Source organism: Penicillium samsonianum (assembly GCF_028829775.1).
Source record: "Penicillium samsonianum strain IBT 33392 chromosome Unknown utg000004l_segment0_segment0, whole genome shotgun sequence".
NCBI lineage: Eukaryota > Fungi > Ascomycota > Eurotiomycetes > Eurotiales > Aspergillaceae > Penicillium > Penicillium samsonianum.
Genome location: NW_026643262.1, coordinates 4,214,463 through 4,235,327, shown reverse-complemented (window position 1 = coordinate 4,235,327; position 20,865 = coordinate 4,214,463). Strand labels below are relative to the sequence as shown.

Below are 20,865 nucleotides of genomic sequence, written 5' to 3'. Positions count from 1 at the left end.
TTCTGAACCGATGAGAAGGGATATAACCCCAGTCGCTAGGCTTTATATAGTATATGCTTTCCAAGCCAAGTATCGGAACTGCCCTCTGCCGTTTAGGAACACAGTGCTCCGTCTGAAGTATAGATGAAGCAGGAACACAGTACTCCGAAAGCTCAGAGCAAGGCACGCATGATAAAATGAAAATCAACGGAGTGGTCTACTCCGCTCCAACCGAAAAAGGGAAAAAGGGGGGAGAAGGCCGAAACTGGGGCAAGGCATTTCCCCGATTTTAGTGGGCCGACTGGCCCGAGGGGAGAGTTTTGATATTGCGGGGAACCCCTGTCAAGGGGTTGTAGAGATTTCGATTTATTGGAGTAAAAATAACTCTGGAAAAGAGATAAACACTTACGTATGTATGTATATATATGTTTTATATTAACAGACACCATTCCCATTATCAGACAGAAATTCCAAAATCCATAGCCCTACAGAAACTCGGCGTCATCCCGAACCCGAAGCCCTGTGGGGAAGGTGGGAATTCTTATCCTTTTTGGTCGGCTTATTCCGATATAGCACGAAAACAGGGTTTTCACTTTCAATACCATTGGAATATGTAGACATTTTTGATTCAATTGCTTTCCAAGGTTATTTTAACCATTGGGGTGGCTATCACCAGATGACTCATTAGGAGCGAATACCTGAATTGGGACCATTGCAACGGTGATTTTCAACTCTGTGCTGCCCATGTGAAACCCATCTTCACTCTCAAAAACAACGCAACTTGCGCGATTATGCGCAGATTAGCCAGAGAAACACCAAGCTCTGTGCAATTCCATCGAGTCCAGTGCCAAATAACAACAACCGGACCTCGAGACACATGTCAGCTGCTGGATAGTGGTTTCTCAAGAGACATCAGGTGCAGCAAGTTAGCATCTGACCTGCCCAGCGCAATGTGATAAATCCTCGTTCTGCTGGAGTCAATTTTTTTCAGATCCCAAAGTTCAAGATCTCAACCTTACAATCCACCCACAACCATGTCCTCACCCCTCCGAATCGGCGTCCTCCTCGTAGGAACCGTCCAACTCCTCGACCTCTCAGCCGTCGACCTCCTCTACATGACAACCCCAGAATACCTACAAGAATGCTCACTCCCACAGCCACTAGTAGACCTAGGCCGGCCCTGCGAGATCCACTACATCGCACACAACGGACCAAACACAACAGTCAAGACGACCTCGCAAATGTCCATACAACTAACCGACTCGCTCACAGACTCTGCCGTCTCTCCAGGCAAGCTAGACATCGTGCTGATCCCCGGTCCCCCGCCCAAAGCCATGCCGCCAGCAGAAGAATACCTCGACTTCGTGCGCGCGCATTTCGCGGTCGACACGCCCATCTTGAGTATCTGCACGGGGGCATTTGTTATCGGGTACGCTGGGATTGTGAAGGGGAAGGAAGTTACCGCGCCGCGGTTGTTGATTCCTGAGATGAGGAGGAGGTTTCCTGAGGCGAAGCTTTGGGATGATTCGGTTAGGGTTGCTAGGGATGGGAATTTGTGGACTAGTGGTATGTTTTGCTTTGTTTTGCTTTTGTTTTTTTTTCTTTTGGGTTCGAGTTTGGTTCAACCTGGATGTGGATGTGGCTGTGCATGCTGAGACGAGCTTTAGGCGGAATTACAAACGGACACGATCTGGTCGCTGGGTACTTGCGTGAACATTACCCTGCCGCTCTGGTGAATACGATCCTCGTTGCTGCGGATATTCCTTCCCGTCCGGCGGCATACGCTAGTTCTGCGACGGGGGATACTGCCTATGTGCTCTGGCAGGTTATTAGGGCGGTTCCGAATGCAGTGATTCAGCTGCTTAAGGGGAAGTGATTGCTGCGTGGGGTTCTAGAAGTCACAACATCCGACCAATGTCAACCCGAGGAATCTCCATGAGTCAAAATCGACGATCAGGTCCTTTTGTTTCTTGAAAAATAAAATAAATGCAAAATTTAGTACTTTATTACTGATAGTAACAAAGTACATATGGCTTAATTAAAGCTATCCAATTAAATAAAGGACCGAGTCCCACAAAGCTTCAGGGATATAAGGAACATACGCGTCAAGCTCTCCATCCGGACTGAGCGAGACGATCCCATGGAGAACAATAACATATCAAGATTCTCTAGTATGTGCAAGCCTTCAAAACGCGGAGATCGAAATTGAACATGTCGACAGAAGGATTTCCATAGAGCGTCGCCATCATCGGTTTCAGACGCAATCCTCTTTCAAATGCAGAGCATGATGAATTGGGCTAGATCATGTTCCAACATTGATGAAATATTAAAATATTCCATCAGGTAGAGATAACAAAAACCACTACGACAGTCTATAAAAACTAGATAGTGCCCCATGTCGCAACCTTACATTGTACCTGTGTATCTATATCTAAAGCAAGGAAGACACCCATAGGTTCAATAGTAATGCATTTCTTGCAGTTCCAGAGCCTAAGAAAGGAAGAAAAGGGAAGAAAAGAATCGAACAGAAAAGAACATAGACCCCGAGTTTGAGAAAAACAGAACAAAGAAACAATCTGGGCGAGAACGCTTGTACCATGCAACGCGCTGCACCACGCTAAAGAGGACAATCATAGAGAAAGGAAAAAGAAAAGAAGAAGACGAAGAAGAAGAGAAGAGGAAGGGAATAAGAAGGAGGGAAAATGTGAACCATGCATATACCTAGACCCGGAAGGGAATAGGAAGAGTTTCATCAAAAAGAGTTTGAAAGGGAGATGCGCTGGCCCGAGCCTAGTCCGCCTGACAAACAATGAACCATAATATGAGTCGAGTCATTAACCCGGGATGATCATTATGGAGAAGAAATGAGGAAAACGAGATCCACGGTTCTGACTCTCGTCATGCATGCCAGCTCGCAAATTTTATCTTCGTTCGTGCGGTTCCCAATGGATGGGTTCAAAGTCGGAATTCTGGAAATGGGCTTGGTTATATGGGGAACTAAGACAGAAAAAGTCAGTAACGACATCGATTATACTGTAGATGGCTTGACAACACTCACTTTTTGAAAGGTGTCGTGACTGGCAACGAACGACTGAGATTCGGTTTCATCACCAAGGGATTCAGGCGAATTTGCGGGCCGTCTGATGACCGACTAGGCAGCGAAGTCATCGGTGGCGGGGCGGAGGATGGCGGCGCGATTTGTGGAGGAGGGGAGACCGGAATTGACGGAATGGGAGCATGGGTTGGCATAGGCGATTGGTACATGTCTTGTTGCGGGGACATGCGGAATGGACTGGCGGGTGTTGGCGAGACAGAAGGCATTGGAGACATGGGCGCGCCCATGCCAAAGGATGTGTCCTGCATCAAATTGGGAATGGCCATTAAGCTTGAATTGACGTCAAATCCGAGAGCAGCTTGATCCCAGGGGGAGTAATCGGACGTCATTCCGTATTGGAGGTTGACTATGGGTGCCATATTCAACGTTTCGGCTGGGTAAAGGAGATCATAATGGCCTCTGTGTGGAATGTTAAACTTGGTACAGCACATGGTAACTGCCAAAGTAACTTACGGTCGGTAGAGGAGGCGGATTGTTGCACCACTGGGACTATTAGAGGATAGTTGGTGAGGTGTCACGACGTCGCCTTCACTTCGGTCGAGGTAAAGAATTTCGACGCCAAAGCCGGAGCCTTCGATTACACCGTCGATCAGTGCCTGGAGGCCAACTTCGTCGATTTCGGTCTTCACCGGGTCTATCCGCGAGCTGCAGTACTGGTTCAGTGGCATAGGAAGGAAAGCCTGGTACCGGTTCGCGTTGAGCTTCATCCACGCGCTAGTCAAGATCTGCAAGGCGAGAACAGTCAGTTTACGTCCGGTAACAAGGAAATAGAAGGGCGAGCATCATCCAACAGGAAAAACTTACTCGGAAGTGGGTAATGATAGCATCAGAGCAGTAACCCTCATTAAAAGCCTCGACAAGGAAAGACTCGTCTTGAGCGCCACTTTGGATAGCAGCATGGGTTCGGTTCAGGACATCTTCTGTGGCATCGACAAAGATCTCGTAGATGGAATCCGACAGGCCGACCCGTTCCAAAAGCGTAGTAAGAGACTTCATTCTCCGAATCTCCGCCTCGATACGGAGCGTGTCTCGGAGGGCGAAGAGGGTCTCGAAATAACCAAATGCCACAGCTATATAGGATTAGCATGAAATACACTTCATATCGAATGTAGATGGCCATACCTCTCCAACCACAATTCCCATCGCCTTTCATGATACGGCACTCGGGATGGGTGATAGAAAGCGCCTAAGCTGAAAGTTAGATGCAAGACATATTATGGTAACACAGGAGGCCCAAGCCGCCAAAGCTTACATTTGTCTTTGTAGCTAACGTAGGATCTGCATTCGAGTAATCTAACGCGATGCTGTGGCTAGACTGTTTGGTTGAGACAAGGGGGCCCTGTCGACACGGTGTCAGCCATTGCTGTAGGCCGGGATAATCGAAACCAAATACCTGGACTTCCGGCTGGTAGCTGTTGGAAAGCTTCTGGAAGCGCTCCATCTCGTCGGCGGAGAGAGCATTCATGTTGGCGGAGTTGGAAGAGATTGGGTGAGAGAAAGCAGCTGATAATGAAAGGGCTACTGGAGAAAGAAAAGACGAGGAAAGGGCGTCCCGGTAAAAATCGACGGGATTCTGCTTTTCCGGGAACGGCTGATGAATACCGAAATGATTCCAAGTAGGTTTTGATAAGGACATCGCATACGGTTGAGATTGTGCTTATTCGAAGTCGAAGAGTCCACGCAGTGGTTATTATGTCAAGGTTTTCTGGAGATGTTAGAAAGAACTTGACAACCTCTGGAGGGGAACAAATATAAATAGAAAATAAGTTGACATACAGTTCGAATGGACATTTCTCCTTGGAATATTCGGGTGATGAAATACGGCCTTCACCTTTTTGCCTTGTACGACACTGTAGTGTGTCCCAGCACAGAGGATCGGCTTCTACTATCAGAGTCTCAGCATGACGATCCAGACGCAAAACATGCATAGCAGTCATTGATGGTAAAGTCAAATCAAGCCCACGAGTACCCGGGGGCGCCGATAGGAGGATACAAGGAGTAAGATGGGGCAAAGTGAGGGTGTACTACAAGCCCCTAGGACAGCTCTCCCAGTCTGATTGGGTAAAAGAAAAGTTTTGTGATGAAGAGATCCAAAAGCCAAAGGGGAATATCACAATCAAATTGTGGAAAGGCAAACGTCGATGATGTCAGAAGAGCCTCCACGGGGCAGAGGCTATAAGCCGGTTGGAAACGGCATAGGGGATCCTCTCAAGGAGGGGTGCACGAACCACAGATTGGATTTGTGAGACTGACAGGGATCACTGATGGAGTCTGAGTTTCCAGGTGATCTTGCGGATATGGATTCCGGAGAATTATAATAAATGGAGAAGCCAAAGGGGGGGCGTTAAGGGGGCCAAGAACAGAAGAATAACCTTGGAAGGAGTGTTGTATGACACACAATGACAAAAAGAAAGAAAAGCGATCAGGGAAGTTGCCCACCTTTGTTTATGACCTTGCACACGATGAGATAATCATGGAGGGGTTGCCGAGTGAAACCGGAGGTCAGACCCGAGAGAGTAGAGAATCCAACAAATATGATCGTTAAAAATTGGATAGAGTTGTGATGGGAGTTGGAGGAGAGATATTTGGGGAGGGGGGAGGTTTTGCGGGGAGAGAAGAAAGAGAGAGGATAATTGAACGCAGAGATTTGGGCAAAAAAATAGAAGGGTAAGTTCAACCTTCTGGTTTCCTCCCTATATGGAAAAAAAAGATTAGATAAAACAAAAAAAACAGAAAATATGTTGTTTAAGGGAAAAAAATAAAAGAAAATAAAAAGAAAAGGAAAAGGAAAAAATAAAATAAAAACAAAAACACAGTATGAAGTAGCGATGCACCGTGCCCGAGTTACCTCCGTCCATACATAGATGTCTGAAGATGCTGATCGAACAACACAAACATCTCGCGTAAACGCCCTTTATTTTCCTGCTGTTTTTGAAATTAGAAAATGTAGTACATACTAATACTTACAGTTGTACGTCGCTTCAATGTTGTACGTACAGTTATACATTGGGAGTACAATCCCCCGTATACCCCACAAAACCTCGAGTCATGAATACTACTCCGTAGGAATGAATAGGAAGATAGGACACGTACATTCCGCGATTATCACCTCGATTATACATATGCATATTGATTATACTATTGCCCAGGTGTATGCATCGGACTATCAAATCCCTTATTATCACCCCACACCCAATATCCACCCTCCAATTGACACTTACCTCGGACTAATCGGAGCTCCATTTTATCCACGGACTCACACCCAGGGCATATAACAGAGGTAAGAAAAGCACCAAAAAAAAGCAAAGTTTAAAAAAAAAAGCCAACAATCTCCCTGGGTAAAAGGGCCCTAAAAGCGGGGTTTGGAAATCTCCAGGGCTGAGGTCTGGGATATTTCGTTTGATGCCGACCCCGTCATGATTGGTGCAGCCCCCCCGATTTGATGCATACGGGCTTTGCTTTGCTTTTTTTTTTTTTTTTCTTCTTGTCGTTATTTTCGGGGCGATGGTGGCATTACCTTGTTTTTTTTTGTTTCTTTCTTTCTAATCCTACCGTTTTACATGCATGTTGGTTTTTGGCCTTGATCGAATGTTTCAATCACCCGACCTGGTGCTCGGATATCGGATATCCATAGGAGAATTTCAGGGTTTCCTTGTTTTCTCCGTATGTGATTGTGATTTCCACCGGCCCAGGTTCGTATAGAGCTCGTATGCCGGTAGCTTAGCGGAATCAAATATATAACTCGGGTCCGAGTGAACATGGTTAGAAAGAAATCGGAAAGACCTCGGGAGAAAGGCCCCGTACCTGATGCATATGTATCATGCAATCCTATAGGAGATAAGGAAATGTGTTCACATGCCTTTGGGTCTTCCCCCAATAGTATTGCTTTTTCTAAACTTTTACTTTCCTTTGTATCGGAGCCTTCTTTTCCAGAATTTCAAGCTAGCCTATTATTATCTGGGTATAGGAGTATGTATACGTTCCACCGGAGGTTAAGCTTCCTAACTTACGTGAGACTACTTCCAAGCTTGAGTGGACCCTGCCCGGGAGGATTAGAACCTAGGCAGTAGGATTCTGGGGATTCTGCAATACCTTATGTACACTACTTCCTACACTACTTCCTACACTACATCCACTACATCCACTATAAAAAAATATTAGAAACATAAAGAGTTCATCTTATCGTGATTTTAGCGCTGTCAGACCAACTCTAAATAGCGGGTCTGGATTCTCTCTCGTAAGCAACAAAGAAACGGTGTGCGCTCTTCCTTTTTGTTTCCCACGCGGCTCGGACATGCACACGTGGATGGAAGGCGCTTAAAAATCTTTCCAACCGCTTTCAAAAGGACGGCCTAGAACAACCATTTGGCTGGCATTTTGCCTCGACCATCTTTGCGTGCTCGGGGCCCCGCGGATCGCATACCCTCGTCTCCAAGACTCGATTGGAAAATGGAACCTTGTGAGGGATCATTTGGACGCAACCCCTCACCGTTGAGAGTTGTTTGCCAGAGGTTGCGCAGCGCGGAGCTCCACTCTCCCACAGCTCGCAGCCGCTCCACGTCACTCGCACTCTCCACTACCACCGTCCCATTATCCTGGTCAATCTTGGCGTTGAGCTTTTTGTCCAGGATGAGAAAACTGAGAATGTCCAGCACCTCGGGCACAGAGACCTTGATGTGTTTGGAGATAAATTGCAGCGAAAATCGGGTATAGGGTGCAATCAATTTCAGAACGGCCTTGGTACGCATGTTACGGCTAACCTCGTCAATGTTCTCCGCAATAAAAGGATCAGCCAAGACATCCGGATGTTTGCTCAGTACATCCTCGTATGCATGAATGTCGTCACGCTGGAAGGCGTCCACCAGGTCGGTCATGGCAGAAATGCGTGGATCATTCTTGTATGGCTTGGTTTCCTGAGAATCGAAGGGGTTGATGTCGGACTTCATAAGCATTGTCGTTAAGACAAGGTATTTGAGAACTTGGATTCGTTGCATGGATCCCGCCTCGTCGTAGTTTCGGAACGACTCGAAGAAATCACTTTGTGCCTCCTTCCAGTTCTCTTCGCTCATGTGCATCTTGCCTCCACATTCACGGATAATGCCCATGATCTTCGGATGGGGCACTGCCGACCGCACTCGAAGGGCTCGCTGGTACAGGGCCTTCAGTCGTTTGTTATTCTTCGTTTCAGAGGACATCTGGATCTCAAGGGCGTAGAGCTCGAGTAAGTATGTTCCTTTGCTGGTGTCGTCCGATCCATCCTCTCGTTGGCATGCCCGGTGCAATTCCCGCATCTTCTTGCCCAGCTGCCCGTATTGCTTGCGCTCCAGCCACAGCCGAGCCAGTTTAATGTTTGTCTTCAGCCAAAGGCGCTCATTGTTTGTGTTTTGAAACGATTCGAGCGTCAGAGAGTAGAATTCCTCCATGCATTGATACGCCTCTGCATTATCGGACCCTTTCTCGATAAAGTCGAGCATATTGTTGATCGATTTTTCGGAATAGTTTCGTGTAACAGCGGATTTGACGTATGTGAGCAGTTCCCGGTAGTGTGCGACGGTCTAAGGAAGAGATGGGAGTCAGTATCTGGACAGCTAGATCAGCCTGGGACATGAGCTTACATCGCTGTATCGCCCGAGCTTGAATTCCAGCTTGATGGCCTGCTTGAGACCTTTGAATCCCCTATGTTTTCATAGTTAGCGCCAGTCGTTGCGATCAGCCTAGGAGTCAACAAATTACCAGTCGCTTTTGTCTTGTTCCAGGGGCGCTATGCCCAGGAACTCGTCAACTGCCTCTTCCGGATTGTCGACCTTGATCTGTTTGGCATTGTAATATTTGTTCTCGATCCCGATGTCACCGGAATCGTCGTCGTCTGCATCCTCATATTCGAAGTCGTAACTGCGATTTCAACGGTCAGCTCGGTCTGGAAGGCCAAGTGGACAAGGGACCATTACTCATCCCCAGAGTCCTGCATGAAATCATCATCGTCCGACATCTTGGGTGTATAATATTTCGAAAAGAGAAGAAAGGTGGCTAGGATAGAGAGGGTCGCAAAGTGGTGGGGTTGGAGTGTTGGAGAAGCTGGGTCAGATAACAGCTGCGAGCTTCCGCCTTGACTATCGTGAGGAGAGCACCGACTTAGAACTACATTGTACATTGTTGTATAACTAACAACTATTTGTACACCAAAATATCAATTCAGGTTGTTTGAATAGCGATTGTTCAATAGGCCTATGCTCATTCAATGCTAGGCTTGAATAGTTTGTTATTGTTATTGTTCCTCTCCGTCGAATTACCGGCCTATGTACTTATGGAGAACTGTTCAAGCGCCTACAACATACGTACATGAATTGTTTCAAGCATGCGAGACACATTAGGCTGATAACTTAGGCAACCAACAGCAGAATAGAAATTAAGTTTCACCTTAATATTTGTATTTTGGATGCTTTGTTACCGTCGGGGGCTTGGTATGTTGATTATTGCAGTCCTACTAGGCTCTCTGCATATTGAAAGCTAAGTACGGGCTTTAGTATGTAGTAGAAAGAAATCTGACCTAGACTTGTATGAAAAAGAGTCACATAGCCCTAAGCTGCATACGACTTGGTAGTCTCTCATACAACATATTCACGTTAATCCCTTATAGAAAGGCCGTGGGGACTATAGCACCCCAATACCTAAAACATCCAGGAACATGCGCAAAACAAACCCACAGTATGAGACAGTTCTAAAATGGGCTTAATTTAACAGGCAAATTATCATCAGGAAAAAAAAAACCTTCGGTGGACCAGAAGGGGGCTGACGCTATTCGCCGATCCCTTAAGCCCTTCAGTGCGCGATGTCATCGACCCAGCCAATCCTGGAATCTTCCCCCGACAACAATCTCGTTCTTCTACTGTCACATAATTGTTCCTAAATCTTATACGAGTACCGCTTCACAAACCAACACATAATACCTGGACATACTGTCCATTGCCCCCTTATCTCCTTACTCCGAGTCTCCTGAATCACTTTGCGCAATGCAGCTTTGCGGCCGACAGAAGGTGGTCCAGCGCAAGATGGTGCTGCTGTTAGTTTTGATCGGAATTTTCCCGCTGATTATTGGCGATTGGTCTGACATTCTCCCAGAGGCGATGGTGCCTGCGGCAAGACTTCTGCGCTGAATGTGTTTACTCGTGGGTGCGCAATCTCCCCCTCACCCGTCTCCGATGATAGCATGGCTAACGGACTTTGACTAGATTCTTCCCGACGGTCTAGTAAGAAATTATATTATATTCAGAGCATACTTTCAAGTGCATGTTACTGATTCTAGTTATTATTTGTGTTCAGCGAGCCTACAGTCTTTGGTATGCGCGCATTCCCCCAAACTCGAATTCCCTGAACCCGCATTGCTAACATCGGAGGAATATAGAAAACTACGTGCATGGTACATAATTACCCCGCTCCCCTCCGCTGTCTACAATCCTCGAAACTCACACGCACCCAGATATCTTCGTCGACAACATACATGTGGAGCTCTCGCTATGGGATACCGCCGGTCAAGAAGAGTTCGACCGACTGCGCGCATTGTCCTACGAGGACACACATGTTCTCATGCTCTGCTTCAGTGTACGAACAATGTTCCCTCTCAGAAAATACCGCATATAAGCTAACAAATTTTGATAAATAGGTCGACAGCCCTGACTCCTTCGAGAACGTGTCGTCGAAATGGATCGCCGAGATCAACGAGAACTGCCCGGGCGTGCGCGTAGTCCTGACAGCACTCAAGTGCGATCTGCGCAAGGACGAAGATATGAACGATACCCCCAACTCCATTAGCTTCGACCAGGGCCTAGCGAAGGCGAAGGAGATTGGAGCGGTAAAGTATCTGGGTGAGTGCTCTTCGATTCATCTATACCTGATCACACGGCTGACATTCTTTTAGAATGCTCTGCGGTCCAAAACCGCGGCATCAGAGAAAGCTTCTACGAGGCTGCGAAGGTTGCCCTCGAGGTTAACGCGGGCGGGAGCTCGTCCTCCGGTTCGAAGTGCACTATTCTGTGAGGTAATGTCTTGCGGTCCGTTCTTGATACACATAGTATCCCTTTATGTCTGTCATATTGGCCTTCGTTTACTCGCTGGATATCCGTCCTTGGAAGTTTCCCATTCTCTCTTCCCCATTTATTCGCCCTCTGTTTCTTTTGTTTATCCCACGTTTCTCCCGGTTGGGTTTGTTGATTCCCCCATGCATTCGGTGTTTTGAGCTTGCTTTCAACTCTTTTTTTCTTCCCCAGGGCAGACTATGTCTGCTCCATTCAGATCCCATAGAAATCGGTCCATGTTGATTGCATGATTGCATAGCTCCGGATCTCTGTGCTCCGAGCATCTCAGCGAGGTTGGTTTTTTGATTCCTATTTATGATATACAAATATAATTTTCATTGGATTTTGCGGGGTTTTTTTGGTATATTATTTCTCTAATATTTTTTACTTCAGTGAATCGAAAGTTCTCAGCCATCTTCCCACCGCCTTTGCTTCACCGCCATAGGATACATCGGATAAGGTACCTTATCACCGAAGTTTACCGCAAAGATACTTGGGGTTGGGTTGCTTTTCTGCCGGCAATACTTTCTCATTCATGTTGCTCGATAACTTTTAAGGATTTGCGCTTTGTGTTTCTCCATCTTTTGTTTTCGCTCGCCTTATGTGGCCTAATTCGCATTGTGACTGCATTATGAATACAGCTATGTAGAAAATGCATTTCCTCATTGGGCTTCTTACATTGCATCCTCATCGTGCTCCAGACCATCCAGTCAAGTCACTAAGCACAGCTCTCTATCTAAAATACCAGCTGAGGTACATACACCGTACATATAGGTTATACAGGCTTGACAGCTGAGCTATCAAACAGCATGAAACGACCAAGCAAAAAAACAACACTCACTAATAACACAAGCCCCGCATCATCTAAGTAGAGCATCAGCAAGCATAAACTTCATCGTTCAGCAAATCCTCCTCCGTAACCCGATAAACCTCATCAATCTTCTCCCCCAGCGAGTTCTCCCCACATGCAAAATCCATATTAACCCGACTAACAAAGCTCTCCACAAAAGCAGCAGCAACATCCCCAACCTCTAATCCTGAAACACCCACACCCTGCAGACTAGTCGCCTCCTTACCCTCCAGCCCACAAGCCACAATCTGCTTAAAGAACCACATCGGCTCGTCCGTAACATTCAGCCCGATTCCAAAGCTGCTGATATTGCGTCGCAGATGCACCCCCACAGCCGTGATCTTCCTCGGTTGCAATCCTGATCCATATACAGATCCTGAACCGGGCTTCACCCAGACCCCCGGATCTTCGGTGGTAAACCCCTCCACCCCGTAGCTTTTCAGTAGGTCGATGACACTATTCTCGAGAACACGGATGTGGCACCGGGGCGTTAGACCCAGTCGCTTGAGATCAAGAATCGTGTACGCGACCATCTGGCCCGGCCCGTGGTAGGTTGTCTGTCCGCCGCGGAGAGTTGGGTGGTACTCTGCCTTTGCGGGGTTGGTGCCGTTTGGAATGAAGAGGGAGCGGATTGGTTCGAGGGCTGGGGGTAGAGAGAGGGTGGGGTTTGTCGTGGAAGGCGGACTTGTGTTTGAAGGTGGGAGGTCGCGACGGCCAGTGGTGTAGACGGGGTTTGGAGTGAAGGTGATGATTGTTGGGTCTGGGGGTGGGGGTGGGGTTTTGGATAGTGTGGCGCTTGGGTTGATCGGCTGTTGGGAGGATATTGAGCCTGGGGAGGTAAGCTTTTTGTGCGCGAGGAGGCGGGTTGTGAGGGTTTGTTGGAGGTGCGAGACGCGGCTGAAGGGCGTTGTGTGGGGGAGGTGGAGGTGCGCGAGTCTCATTTTGGGTGGTTTTGTTGTTGCTGAGACGGTTGAAGTCTTGGATGTATAATAATTGGATCTCTCAGCGCATTGTAGGGTTGTGGGAGAGAGTTTGCGTTTTCCACGGAGTACGAGGTCGGTTGTTGCGGAGAAGCTGAGCTCGCTCCGATAAGGTTTGATAAGTGGCGGCCCCCTCTGCGATCTCTGTCTACATTTATGGATGCATTGAACACTGGTTACTTCGAGTCTAATACCTACAGCTATTTGTGTTGATTTCACTTCTGTTATTTTAACTTAATCATGCAAGCGCAGGCCGTTTAACAAGCCGACGATTTTAAACAAACTAGCCCAAAGGGAATCATACATTGGCGCAAAGTTCTCTAAATCGAATAGCCAAATGATACTATTTCAGTTGGTCGGGAACGTAGTGCCAATGTCGTAGAAAGTATAGGTCCATTGCTATAAACTCATTCCTTTCATTCCAATTGGAAACTGGAAAACTATGAAGAGGCCGGGCCATTGACCAGCCCAGAGCCCTGCTGCTCAGCAGGAAGCAGGACCCAATCGCGCACACCACCCTTCCAATCCGCGATACGACCCTCAGTGACTCTTACCGTGACGACCCGCACATCAGTGTCAATGGAAACGCTAGGTCGTCTTGCGCTAGGATCCTGTTGCTGCTGCTGCTGGCCGAAGATATTGATCTCCTCCTCCTCGAAAGTATTATTCTCCAGATGGCGATCCTTGCACCACGCTTCCTCCTCCGAGCCGGACTCCAAGAACCGCGCCTCGCCAGTAATGGTAGTCGAGATGCTGGAGAGCGCGCTGGTATTCAGGTTGAGCAGCAGGCTGGCAAGAGACGAGCGGGTAGCAGCGGGTGGTGGGGAGCCGTCGCGCTCACCCTGCGTCGGGGCCCGGGTGGGAGGGCGATGCGACACCCAGTCGTGGACCAGCAGTGAGACCCGCGGGTTGGACAGCAGGTGGTTTGTTTTCCGCGATGCGGGGTTTGTGGTCATGATGATGGTGGGGTGCGGGTCGAATGGGGTCGAGGGGAGATATGTGTACGACATCAGTGAGATGTGGGGTGTTTTGTCATCGCATGTTGCCAGGTGCAGCTTGATTGGGGCGATAGAAGGTCAGTTTGGTGGGTTGGTTGTTCAATGGCGTTGTACTTACGAAGCGCGAGTTCTTGAGGCATGAAATGACCTCGGATGGCAACGAGGTAGCGACATGGGGATGAGTGGTGGTGGCAGATGCCTCGTAAGACAGCGGGGGGTTGAGTGATTCGGCCATATTCTTAAGATTTGAGAACCAAAATAGTAATCGTGAAGTTAGGACCGCGGGAGGAGAGGATCGAGATCTGCCCTCCGGGGGCGGTGTCCCCTTCCCAAAGGGGTTTAGGTGCTGTTTGTCCGGCAACGTCATCACTTCATGCTGATTTCCAACTTGGTAGCCTACTTGCAGGTTATGCTCCGATCTACGGCTATTTTTTAAGACTCATTCTTTTGGTGGACACAGTACAGAACACTCCACGCAATTGTCTCAGAACACACGGATTAGAAGTGATTTGCAAAAGCGTGGAGACAGCCCAGATAACGTCATAGTGGCAGATATGTCGGATGTTGTATTATTATTGCATGATATTTGCATCGAGGTACAAGCAAGCAGACGTGTCTCTACTCCGTACTCCGTAGCTCTATAGTACTAGTCTATAATAAGTGGCGATGTACGGAGCACGCTACCTCAAGTAGGTACAGATGCTTGCAGAAGTCCAATGGTACCGAGTACATGCGGGCGAAGTCATCATTACCCACATTTTAGTGGGAGATTGGCTGTAAAGTTGGGCAAGTGGTACCAACACAGCCCGTCACTATTACTCCATACCAAGAACTCGGGGAAGCTCCTTCCCCGCACATGAGCTACCGTTAATAAACCACATCTAACATCATGATTGTACTCGGGAGTATCTAGGTATTCCATATTGTAATCAATTCGCAACTGGAGATTAATTCTACTAATCTTCAGTCTCGTACTCCCTTTGTTACTGGTACTGGACATTTTCATACTCTCCGATCCGATCGGTACACACATCCACCCGATCATCGCCCCCTTCTTCAACTCTCCTCCCCTGCAACCTCCAGCCTAGTCCCTGCACTTACCTCTCCACTCTCCTATCCCCCCTCTTCACTTTGTTTCTACCATCTTCACCTCCCACTCTTCTCCTTCCTTTTCTTCTCACTTCCTTGATTCTATACTTTACCTCCCTAGCTTACTGTCAACTTCGGATTCATTATTGTCAAGCGTATTTTCTGTTATTCTTTCCACACCATCATGTTGGGTCCACGCGCAGCCCGCTCAACTCGAGCGGTGACTTCACTCTTACGACCCTTCAGCTCGTCAGCCGTGGCCTATCGTTCTCCCTCGATTCGCGATGTTACAGCCCAGTCGACTGAGGAATACCTCAGACGGCGGAAGGAGTTCCGCGAGAACTTGGAACAGGCTCGTTTGAGAAGAGAACAGCAAGAGAGTCAGTCTGTCAATGCTTCTGCTTCTTCATTTACCCCTTCCCGTGAGTACGCTCCCACTGCTCCACAAGTGAGCAATGCGAGCAGTCATGATCGCATCCACCCTACTTTCGATGCTGCCACGACGCTTGATCAGAAAGAACTGGGCTCACTCTCAATGCACCGCTATTTAGGGGATGACCAACACCAAGAAGCTGTGGCCAAACGTGGCCCTTTGTCTTCGCTCATCTACGGCACCAAAGAGGGCCAACATTTTGACAAGGATATGGAGCGCTCCTTCTCACAGGTTTTAGCACGCGGCAAATATGTCCATTCCATCGTTATGCACGACGTTAAGCCCGACAAGGTTGATGAATATGTGGATCTGGTGGGCCAGTGGTACCCCCGCATGGCGGGTACCGAGGAGAACCGTGTCAACTTGGTGGGCAGCTGGCGGACGCAAGTGGGCGACAATGATACCTTTGGTAAATCCCGATCAAATGACCCAATCTTTTCTGCGCGCTGACTCTTGTCCTTGCTTGAATTAGTCCACATCTGGGAATACCAACGCTATGAAGGCTACCACGACTCTCTTCACAACATCTCGCAACACCCAGAGTTCCCTGCCTTCGATCGCAAACTCAAGAGCCTGATTAAGAGCAAGAGGACCTCGTTGATGCAGGAGTTCTCGTTCTGGCCCACAACCCCGCCTCGCCGTCTCGGTGGACTCTTTGAGCTTCGGTCGTACACCCTGCACCCGGGCAATCTCCTGGAGTGGGAGACACACTGGCGCCGTGGCCTTACAGCTCGTCGTGAGGTGATGGAGGGCGTAGGTGCATGGTTCGTGCAAATTGGCGACTTAAACACAGTGCACCACCTATGGCAGTATGCCAACTTGGAGGAGCGCAAGATCTGCCGCGAGCAGTCGTGGGGCGTCGAAGGCTGGGCCGAGACGGTTCACAAAACTGTTCCCTTGATCCAGAGCATGAAGAGTCGGATTCTTGTCCCGATGCCCTGGAGCCCTGTCGGCTAAATTGTTTGAGCCAGCTCAAACGATTTCCCTTGGCCTATTCCCCGGATCTTGGCGTCCAGGGAATCTTCATTCGAACGAGCAGGATGTCGCGAGGTGTATTGACCGAGGTTGGTCTCGCCATTAACGCATACCCCTTATTTCCTTTCTGTCGGGATGCATGTTATGGGGATACTAGGCCCTTTGCATCCGATTTTGTATTGTGTACCTAGGCATTAAGCATGTGTCAAATCCATTAGTCAAACATCAAACCTCCGAGGTCTTATTTAGTTACAAACCCTGCTTCCCCCATATTATTCGTTGCGCTCGGATCTCATTGCCAGTCCCAGGCATCGAATAACCCCACTTTTTGCTCATCTCAACCCTTTTGAGGCATCACTTCATTGGCAACGCTTAGATCGCTTGGGCAGAGAGGGGTTAGTTGAATATCGACCTGCACATGGATTGCCGATCTGACAAGGACCAAGAGAATAACTTTGTAGTCAAATTCCAACATGTACATACGTATATCCATGGACTATAAAGACCAACCATCCTGATCTAATCTAAGACCTCAAATCACTTCTCTCCGCCGGCAGAAAAAAAAAAGTCAACAAAAGATCGAGACCAAGTGGCCTCTTTCTCTCTTCAACGCCGATCTTTAATATCACACCCCCATAGACCTGCGTCTACGGCTGTTCCTCCCTAACGGAGATCCCATTTTCTTCTTTTCTTCTTTTCTTCTTCTCTTCTTCTCTTCATCCTCTCTTTTTCCCCCTTTGTTTTTTAATTCCCTTTCCCGGCGATACCCTCTCCGATATCCTTCAATATTACCCCTCGACCCTAATCGCGCATATTTAAATGCGAACACCGCAACGCGACAACTCCATCAAATATATGTGTCGCGCTCAGAAAGAAATACCCAGATAATAGAGACCCGCGCGTTCACACACGCGCAAAACAACCAAGAGAATGGTTTACATCCGGCAACATGAATTGGCGAATCTGAAGAACTACAAATATGTTGGAGTCGACCACTCGCCAGTCAGTCAGTTTATCCTCAAGCCGTTCTACAACAAATGCGTGATTCGCTGCTTCCCCATGGGGATGGCGTGAGTATCTCCCTCTCTTTACTTTCGTTCCCCGGACTTTGTGTGCATGGGTTATACATCCTTGCGCTGGTGCCCTCTTTGCATACTGGGATGGATACGTTGTTATTCCTCGTCTTCTGTTCTTCTATTCCAGAGGATCTATATACAGCGCAATATGGCTGACTCTATTCTTCTACTCTTTGCGCGTCTAAAGACCCAATGCCGTAAGTCTTGCCCCATGCGACACTGTTACAATTGCCGGAGTATAAGAAAAGATCCTAATCCCTCGCTCGTTTTGGTAGATTACCCTCACCGGATTCATGTTCGTGGTAATTAATTTCCTCACCGTTATGTGGTACAACCCGAACTTGGATACGGACTGCCCGCCCTGGGTCTATGCCAGTTGTGCGATTGGCTTGTTCATGTACCAGACCTTCGATGCCGTAGATGGCATGCAGGCGTATGTCTACACTTTCCGTCGGACAGTTAAGGGAGACTTTACTGATGTTGGCTGCGCTTTAGGCGGAGGACGAGACAAAGTGGCCCGCTAGGCGAGCTCTTTGATCACAGTGAGTTCCCGAAGATAGTATGAAAAAGTTTGAAGTGTATGGATTGCTGATTCTTTGTCTCTACGTTACCAGGTGTCGATGCATGCAACACCGGTCTCAGCGTCTTGGTCTTCGCAGCGGCAATGAACATGGGCCAGTCCTGGATGACCTTCATCGCTCTATTCGGCTGTAAGCCTAGCCCTCCCCGTGCCCTTCCACGTGTAAATCGTCTCTAACAATCGCAGCAACGATGACCTTCTACGTCCAAACATGGGATGAATACTACACGCAAATCCTCACATTGGGTGTGGTCTCCGGCCCTGTCGAGGGCATCCTCACCTTGTGCCTCGTCTACATATTCACCGCCTACATGGGTGGCGGCAGCTTCTGGCACCAGTCCATGCTGGAGACTATCGGCGTGCCGAAGCCTAGCTTCCTCTCAAGCCAGATATACAACCTGCCCTTCACATATTGGTATCTTGTGTATGGCTCGATCATGCTTTGCTTCGCCATCGGCTCGAGTATCATGAACGTCATGAAGGTGCGTCGCGAGCGAGGCCAGGACCCCTTCTCGCCGCTGTATGGTCTCGCGCCCTTGGCGGTTATCTGGACTCTCATTCCCGCCTACCTATACCTCCAGCCGGTGATTTTGGAAAACTACACCATTCCCTTCGGGCTGTTTGTGAGTCTCGTCAATGCCTACTCTGTCGGCCGCATCATCATCGGCCACCTCACTCAGACGAGTTTCCCTTATCAAAATGTCCTGCTGTACCCGCTCGCTCTGGGTGTTTTGGACAGCGTGGGTGCGCTGATCGGCTTGTGGTCCGCACCTGTGCTTGGGTATGGTGTTGGGCAGGTGGGATTCATGTTCGGGTTGTTGGGACTGGCTGTCGGTGTGTACGGTAGCTTCGTGGTATGTTTCCCCTTATCTTTCCCTTGCGCGCGACGATTTGCTGATCTTGATTTTCCTCCAGTTTGACATCATCACCACGATATGCGACTACATCGATATCTGGTGCCTCACGATCAAGTACCCGTTCGTCGAGGAGACCGAGCGCAAGACCGGCGTGTCGAAGAAGACCAAATAAAGGGCTTATTGGCGCAATCCGGAGTGTTTGGTGGGCTTGTGGATGAACAGCAGTTCAACCTCCTCGATCACCACAGGCGAGACAGCTCAATTGAGCTGAGTGGGAGAGTCGGGTATCAGTCGGACACTTGAAAAAAAGCGTTGGACATCATGATGCCTGGCTAATGACGTTTCCAGTACATAATTTAGTTTCCCTTCAACACAGAGCAAGTAGCTCGGAGTGGCGTTCTAGCGATAGAATATGAGAGTTGTAATATTGCCGTTGTTTTGCGATTGTTTGAGATTGTTGTAGAAGAATAGTGAAGCACCTGACTGCCTGCCTGCAGCGGAATCCACGTCTCCACACGGAACCAGCGATTGAGCTCGTGCTTACCTCAGTAGCTTACCTAATCCGACTTTGATTGGTGGAAAGTTCGCCGCCTTCCCGAATAAGGACAAGCGAGGGCACAAAGCGGCACAAAGCCCTACCTCCACCCAAACCGGTCCAAATCCCTTCAGACTTCTCTTGGAAGACCACCTCATCCGCATCACACAAGGCCATCGCCATCAGCGCCATTAATCAACTATCTCGCTGATCGACTTTCACTCGTCAAGATGGTAAGCCCATTTTCGCCCTGATTTTCCGCTCGGTCCAAGTTCGATGCGATACACACGGACATGGGAGACCTATAACGGATCATCGATTCCAAAATTCAACGTCCACCGACGCTAACATGCTGTCCTCGATAGGTTCTCGCGGTCGATCTCCTCAACCCCACCCCCCAGGCCGAGGCCCGTAAGCACAAGCTTAAGGTATGAAACAACCGACCTCCGAAAGAATCACGAAAGATGTGAAAATATCAACCCGACGAGGGGCGAAACCTGGATATTCGACCTGGACCTCCGATGCTCGACATGGAGCAAATGGGAAAAGGCACCGAACGAAAGGATGATATGGAATCTTTTTGGAAACTGGAAATGTTGGAAGAAAATGATGGCTGATTCTCGAATTCTCCGACTACAGACCCTCGTGCCCCAGCCCCGCTCCTTCTTCATGGACGTCAAGTGCCCCGGTTGCTTCACCATCACCACCGTCTTCTCGCACGCCCAGACCGTCGTCATCTGCGCCGGCTGCTCGACCGTCCTCTGCCAGCCCACAGGTGGTAAGGCTCGTCTGACCGAGGGCTGCTCTTTCCGCCGCAAGTAAACGAGAAACGAATGAAAAACTTTTTTTTCTTGTTATGTTCCGGTTGAAACGTCAAAGAGAGAATTAGCATGGAGAAATTAGGATGAAAATACCAAAACCCGGGGTTGACCTCTTCTTACTTTTTTTTTGATCGTCTCGGCTTCGGTTTTCGGTGTTTCGGGGAGAGAGTTGCTATTCGAGCCCAGTTCCATATACTGGGCTTTTCTCTCTTTCTCTCTCCCTACCGGGCTTCAAAATGTCACATACCAAACAACCCTTTTTTTCAATATCACCCTTCCCCTACCGAACCACATGGACGGACATTTTCCTTAACTGTTTTTTCGACTGGTGTTGGGTTTTGTGAGGGGGTGCGATTTGCAGATGATGTGATATGGTTCCTTTTTCCATACTATATCAGTGTTGCTGGATCCCCTCTTGAAGAAGACAAAATTTGAATGTGGCCTTTTGGGACCCATTTCTCATCCTATTTTCCACCCATTGCCTGTTCTTTCTTTTGCATTTTAC

General features: G+C 48.4%; 10 protein-coding genes across 10 annotated transcripts; 5 read left to right on the top strand and 5 right to left on the bottom strand.

Annotated features, from left to right (window-relative positions):
• Positions 1–1,013: 1,013 nt before the first annotated feature.
• On the top strand, positions 1,014–1,855 carry N7471_008551 (ThiJ/PfpI family protein; the record flags this gene model as incomplete). Its single annotated transcript, XM_057281270.1, has 2 exons — positions 1,014–1,545; positions 1,647–1,855. 2 exons carry the CDS (start codon positions 1,014–1,016, stop codon positions 1,853–1,855), a joined length of 741 nt encoding a protein of 246 aa, XP_057135530.1.
• A 1,045-nt stretch (positions 1,856–2,900) lies between these two features.
• Positions 2,901–4,559, bottom strand: N7471_008550 (OTU family ubiquitin thioesterase; the record flags this gene model as incomplete). The annotated part of the gene is made up of 7 exons (XM_057281269.1): positions 2,901–2,976; positions 3,038–3,493; positions 3,548–3,819; positions 3,899–4,164; positions 4,217–4,280; positions 4,347–4,433; positions 4,488–4,559. 7 exons carry the CDS (start codon positions 4,557–4,559, stop codon positions 2,901–2,903), a joined length of 1,293 nt encoding a protein of 430 aa, XP_057135529.1.
• Positions 4,560–7,446: 2,887 nt separating this feature from the next.
• On the bottom strand, positions 7,447–9,083 carry N7471_008549 (uncharacterized protein; the record flags this gene model as incomplete). The annotated part of the gene is made up of 4 exons (XM_057281268.1): positions 7,447–8,649; positions 8,710–8,770; positions 8,828–8,986; positions 9,043–9,083. 4 exons carry the CDS (start codon positions 9,081–9,083, stop codon positions 7,447–7,449), a joined length of 1,464 nt encoding a protein of 487 aa, XP_057135528.1.
• Positions 9,084–10,104: 1,021 nt separating this feature from the next.
• On the top strand, positions 10,105–11,128 carry rho3 (Rho family GTPase RHO3; the record flags this gene model as incomplete). The annotated part of the gene is made up of 8 exons (XM_057281267.1): positions 10,105–10,154; positions 10,214–10,264; positions 10,324–10,341; positions 10,415–10,431; positions 10,497–10,511; positions 10,572–10,693; positions 10,755–10,956; positions 11,010–11,128. 8 exons carry the CDS (start codon positions 10,105–10,107, stop codon positions 11,126–11,128), a joined length of 594 nt encoding a protein of 197 aa, XP_057135527.1.
• A 914-nt stretch (positions 11,129–12,042) lies between these two features.
• N7471_008547 (lipoyl(octanoyl) transferase LIP2) lies at positions 12,043–12,957 on the bottom strand (the record flags this gene model as incomplete). The annotated part of the gene is made up of 1 exon (XM_057281266.1): positions 12,043–12,957. The coding sequence occupies one exon, from the start codon at positions 12,955–12,957 to the stop codon at positions 12,043–12,045; it is 915 nt and encodes a 304-aa protein (XP_057135526.1).
• Positions 12,958–13,436: 479 nt separating this feature from the next.
• On the bottom strand, positions 13,437–14,229 carry N7471_008546 (pyridoxamine 5'-phosphate oxidase family protein; the record flags this gene model as incomplete). The annotated part of the gene is made up of 2 exons (XM_057281265.1): positions 13,437–14,051; positions 14,113–14,229. 2 exons carry the CDS (start codon positions 14,227–14,229, stop codon positions 13,437–13,439), a joined length of 732 nt encoding a protein of 243 aa, XP_057135525.1.
• Positions 14,230–14,926: 697 nt separating this feature from the next.
• On the top strand, positions 14,927–16,747 carry N7471_008545 (NIPSNAP family protein). Its single transcript, XM_057281264.1, has 2 exons — positions 14,927–15,925; positions 15,989–16,747. Exons 1-2 carry the CDS (start codon positions 15,268–15,270, stop codon positions 16,471–16,473), a joined length of 1,143 nt encoding a protein of 380 aa, XP_057135524.1. The 5' UTR covers positions 14,927–15,267; the 3' UTR covers positions 16,474–16,747.
• Positions 16,748–17,421: 674 nt separating this feature from the next.
• Positions 17,422–19,176, top strand: N7471_008544 (aminoalcoholphosphotransferase; the record flags this gene model as incomplete). The annotated part of the gene is made up of 7 exons (XM_057281263.1): positions 17,422–17,561; positions 17,755–17,764; positions 17,843–18,000; positions 18,063–18,109; positions 18,182–18,277; positions 18,334–19,001; positions 19,063–19,176. 7 exons carry the CDS (start codon positions 17,422–17,424, stop codon positions 19,174–19,176), a joined length of 1,233 nt encoding a protein of 410 aa, XP_057135523.1.
• A 184-nt stretch (positions 19,177–19,360) lies between these two features.
• N7471_008543 (uncharacterized protein) lies at positions 19,361–19,731 on the bottom strand (the record flags this gene model as incomplete). Its single annotated transcript, XM_057281262.1, has 2 exons — positions 19,361–19,403; positions 19,562–19,731. 2 exons carry the CDS (start codon positions 19,729–19,731, stop codon positions 19,361–19,363), a joined length of 213 nt encoding a protein of 70 aa, XP_057135522.1.
• Positions 19,732–19,769: 38 nt separating this feature from the next.
• N7471_008542 (40S ribosomal protein eS27) lies at positions 19,770–20,361 on the top strand (the record flags this gene model as incomplete). The annotated part of the gene is made up of 3 exons (XM_057281261.1): positions 19,770–19,772; positions 19,905–19,967; positions 20,179–20,361. The coding sequence occupies 3 exons, from the start codon at positions 19,770–19,772 to the stop codon at positions 20,359–20,361; spliced, it is 249 nt and encodes an 82-aa protein (XP_057135521.1).
• Positions 20,362–20,865: the final 504 nt, after the last annotated feature.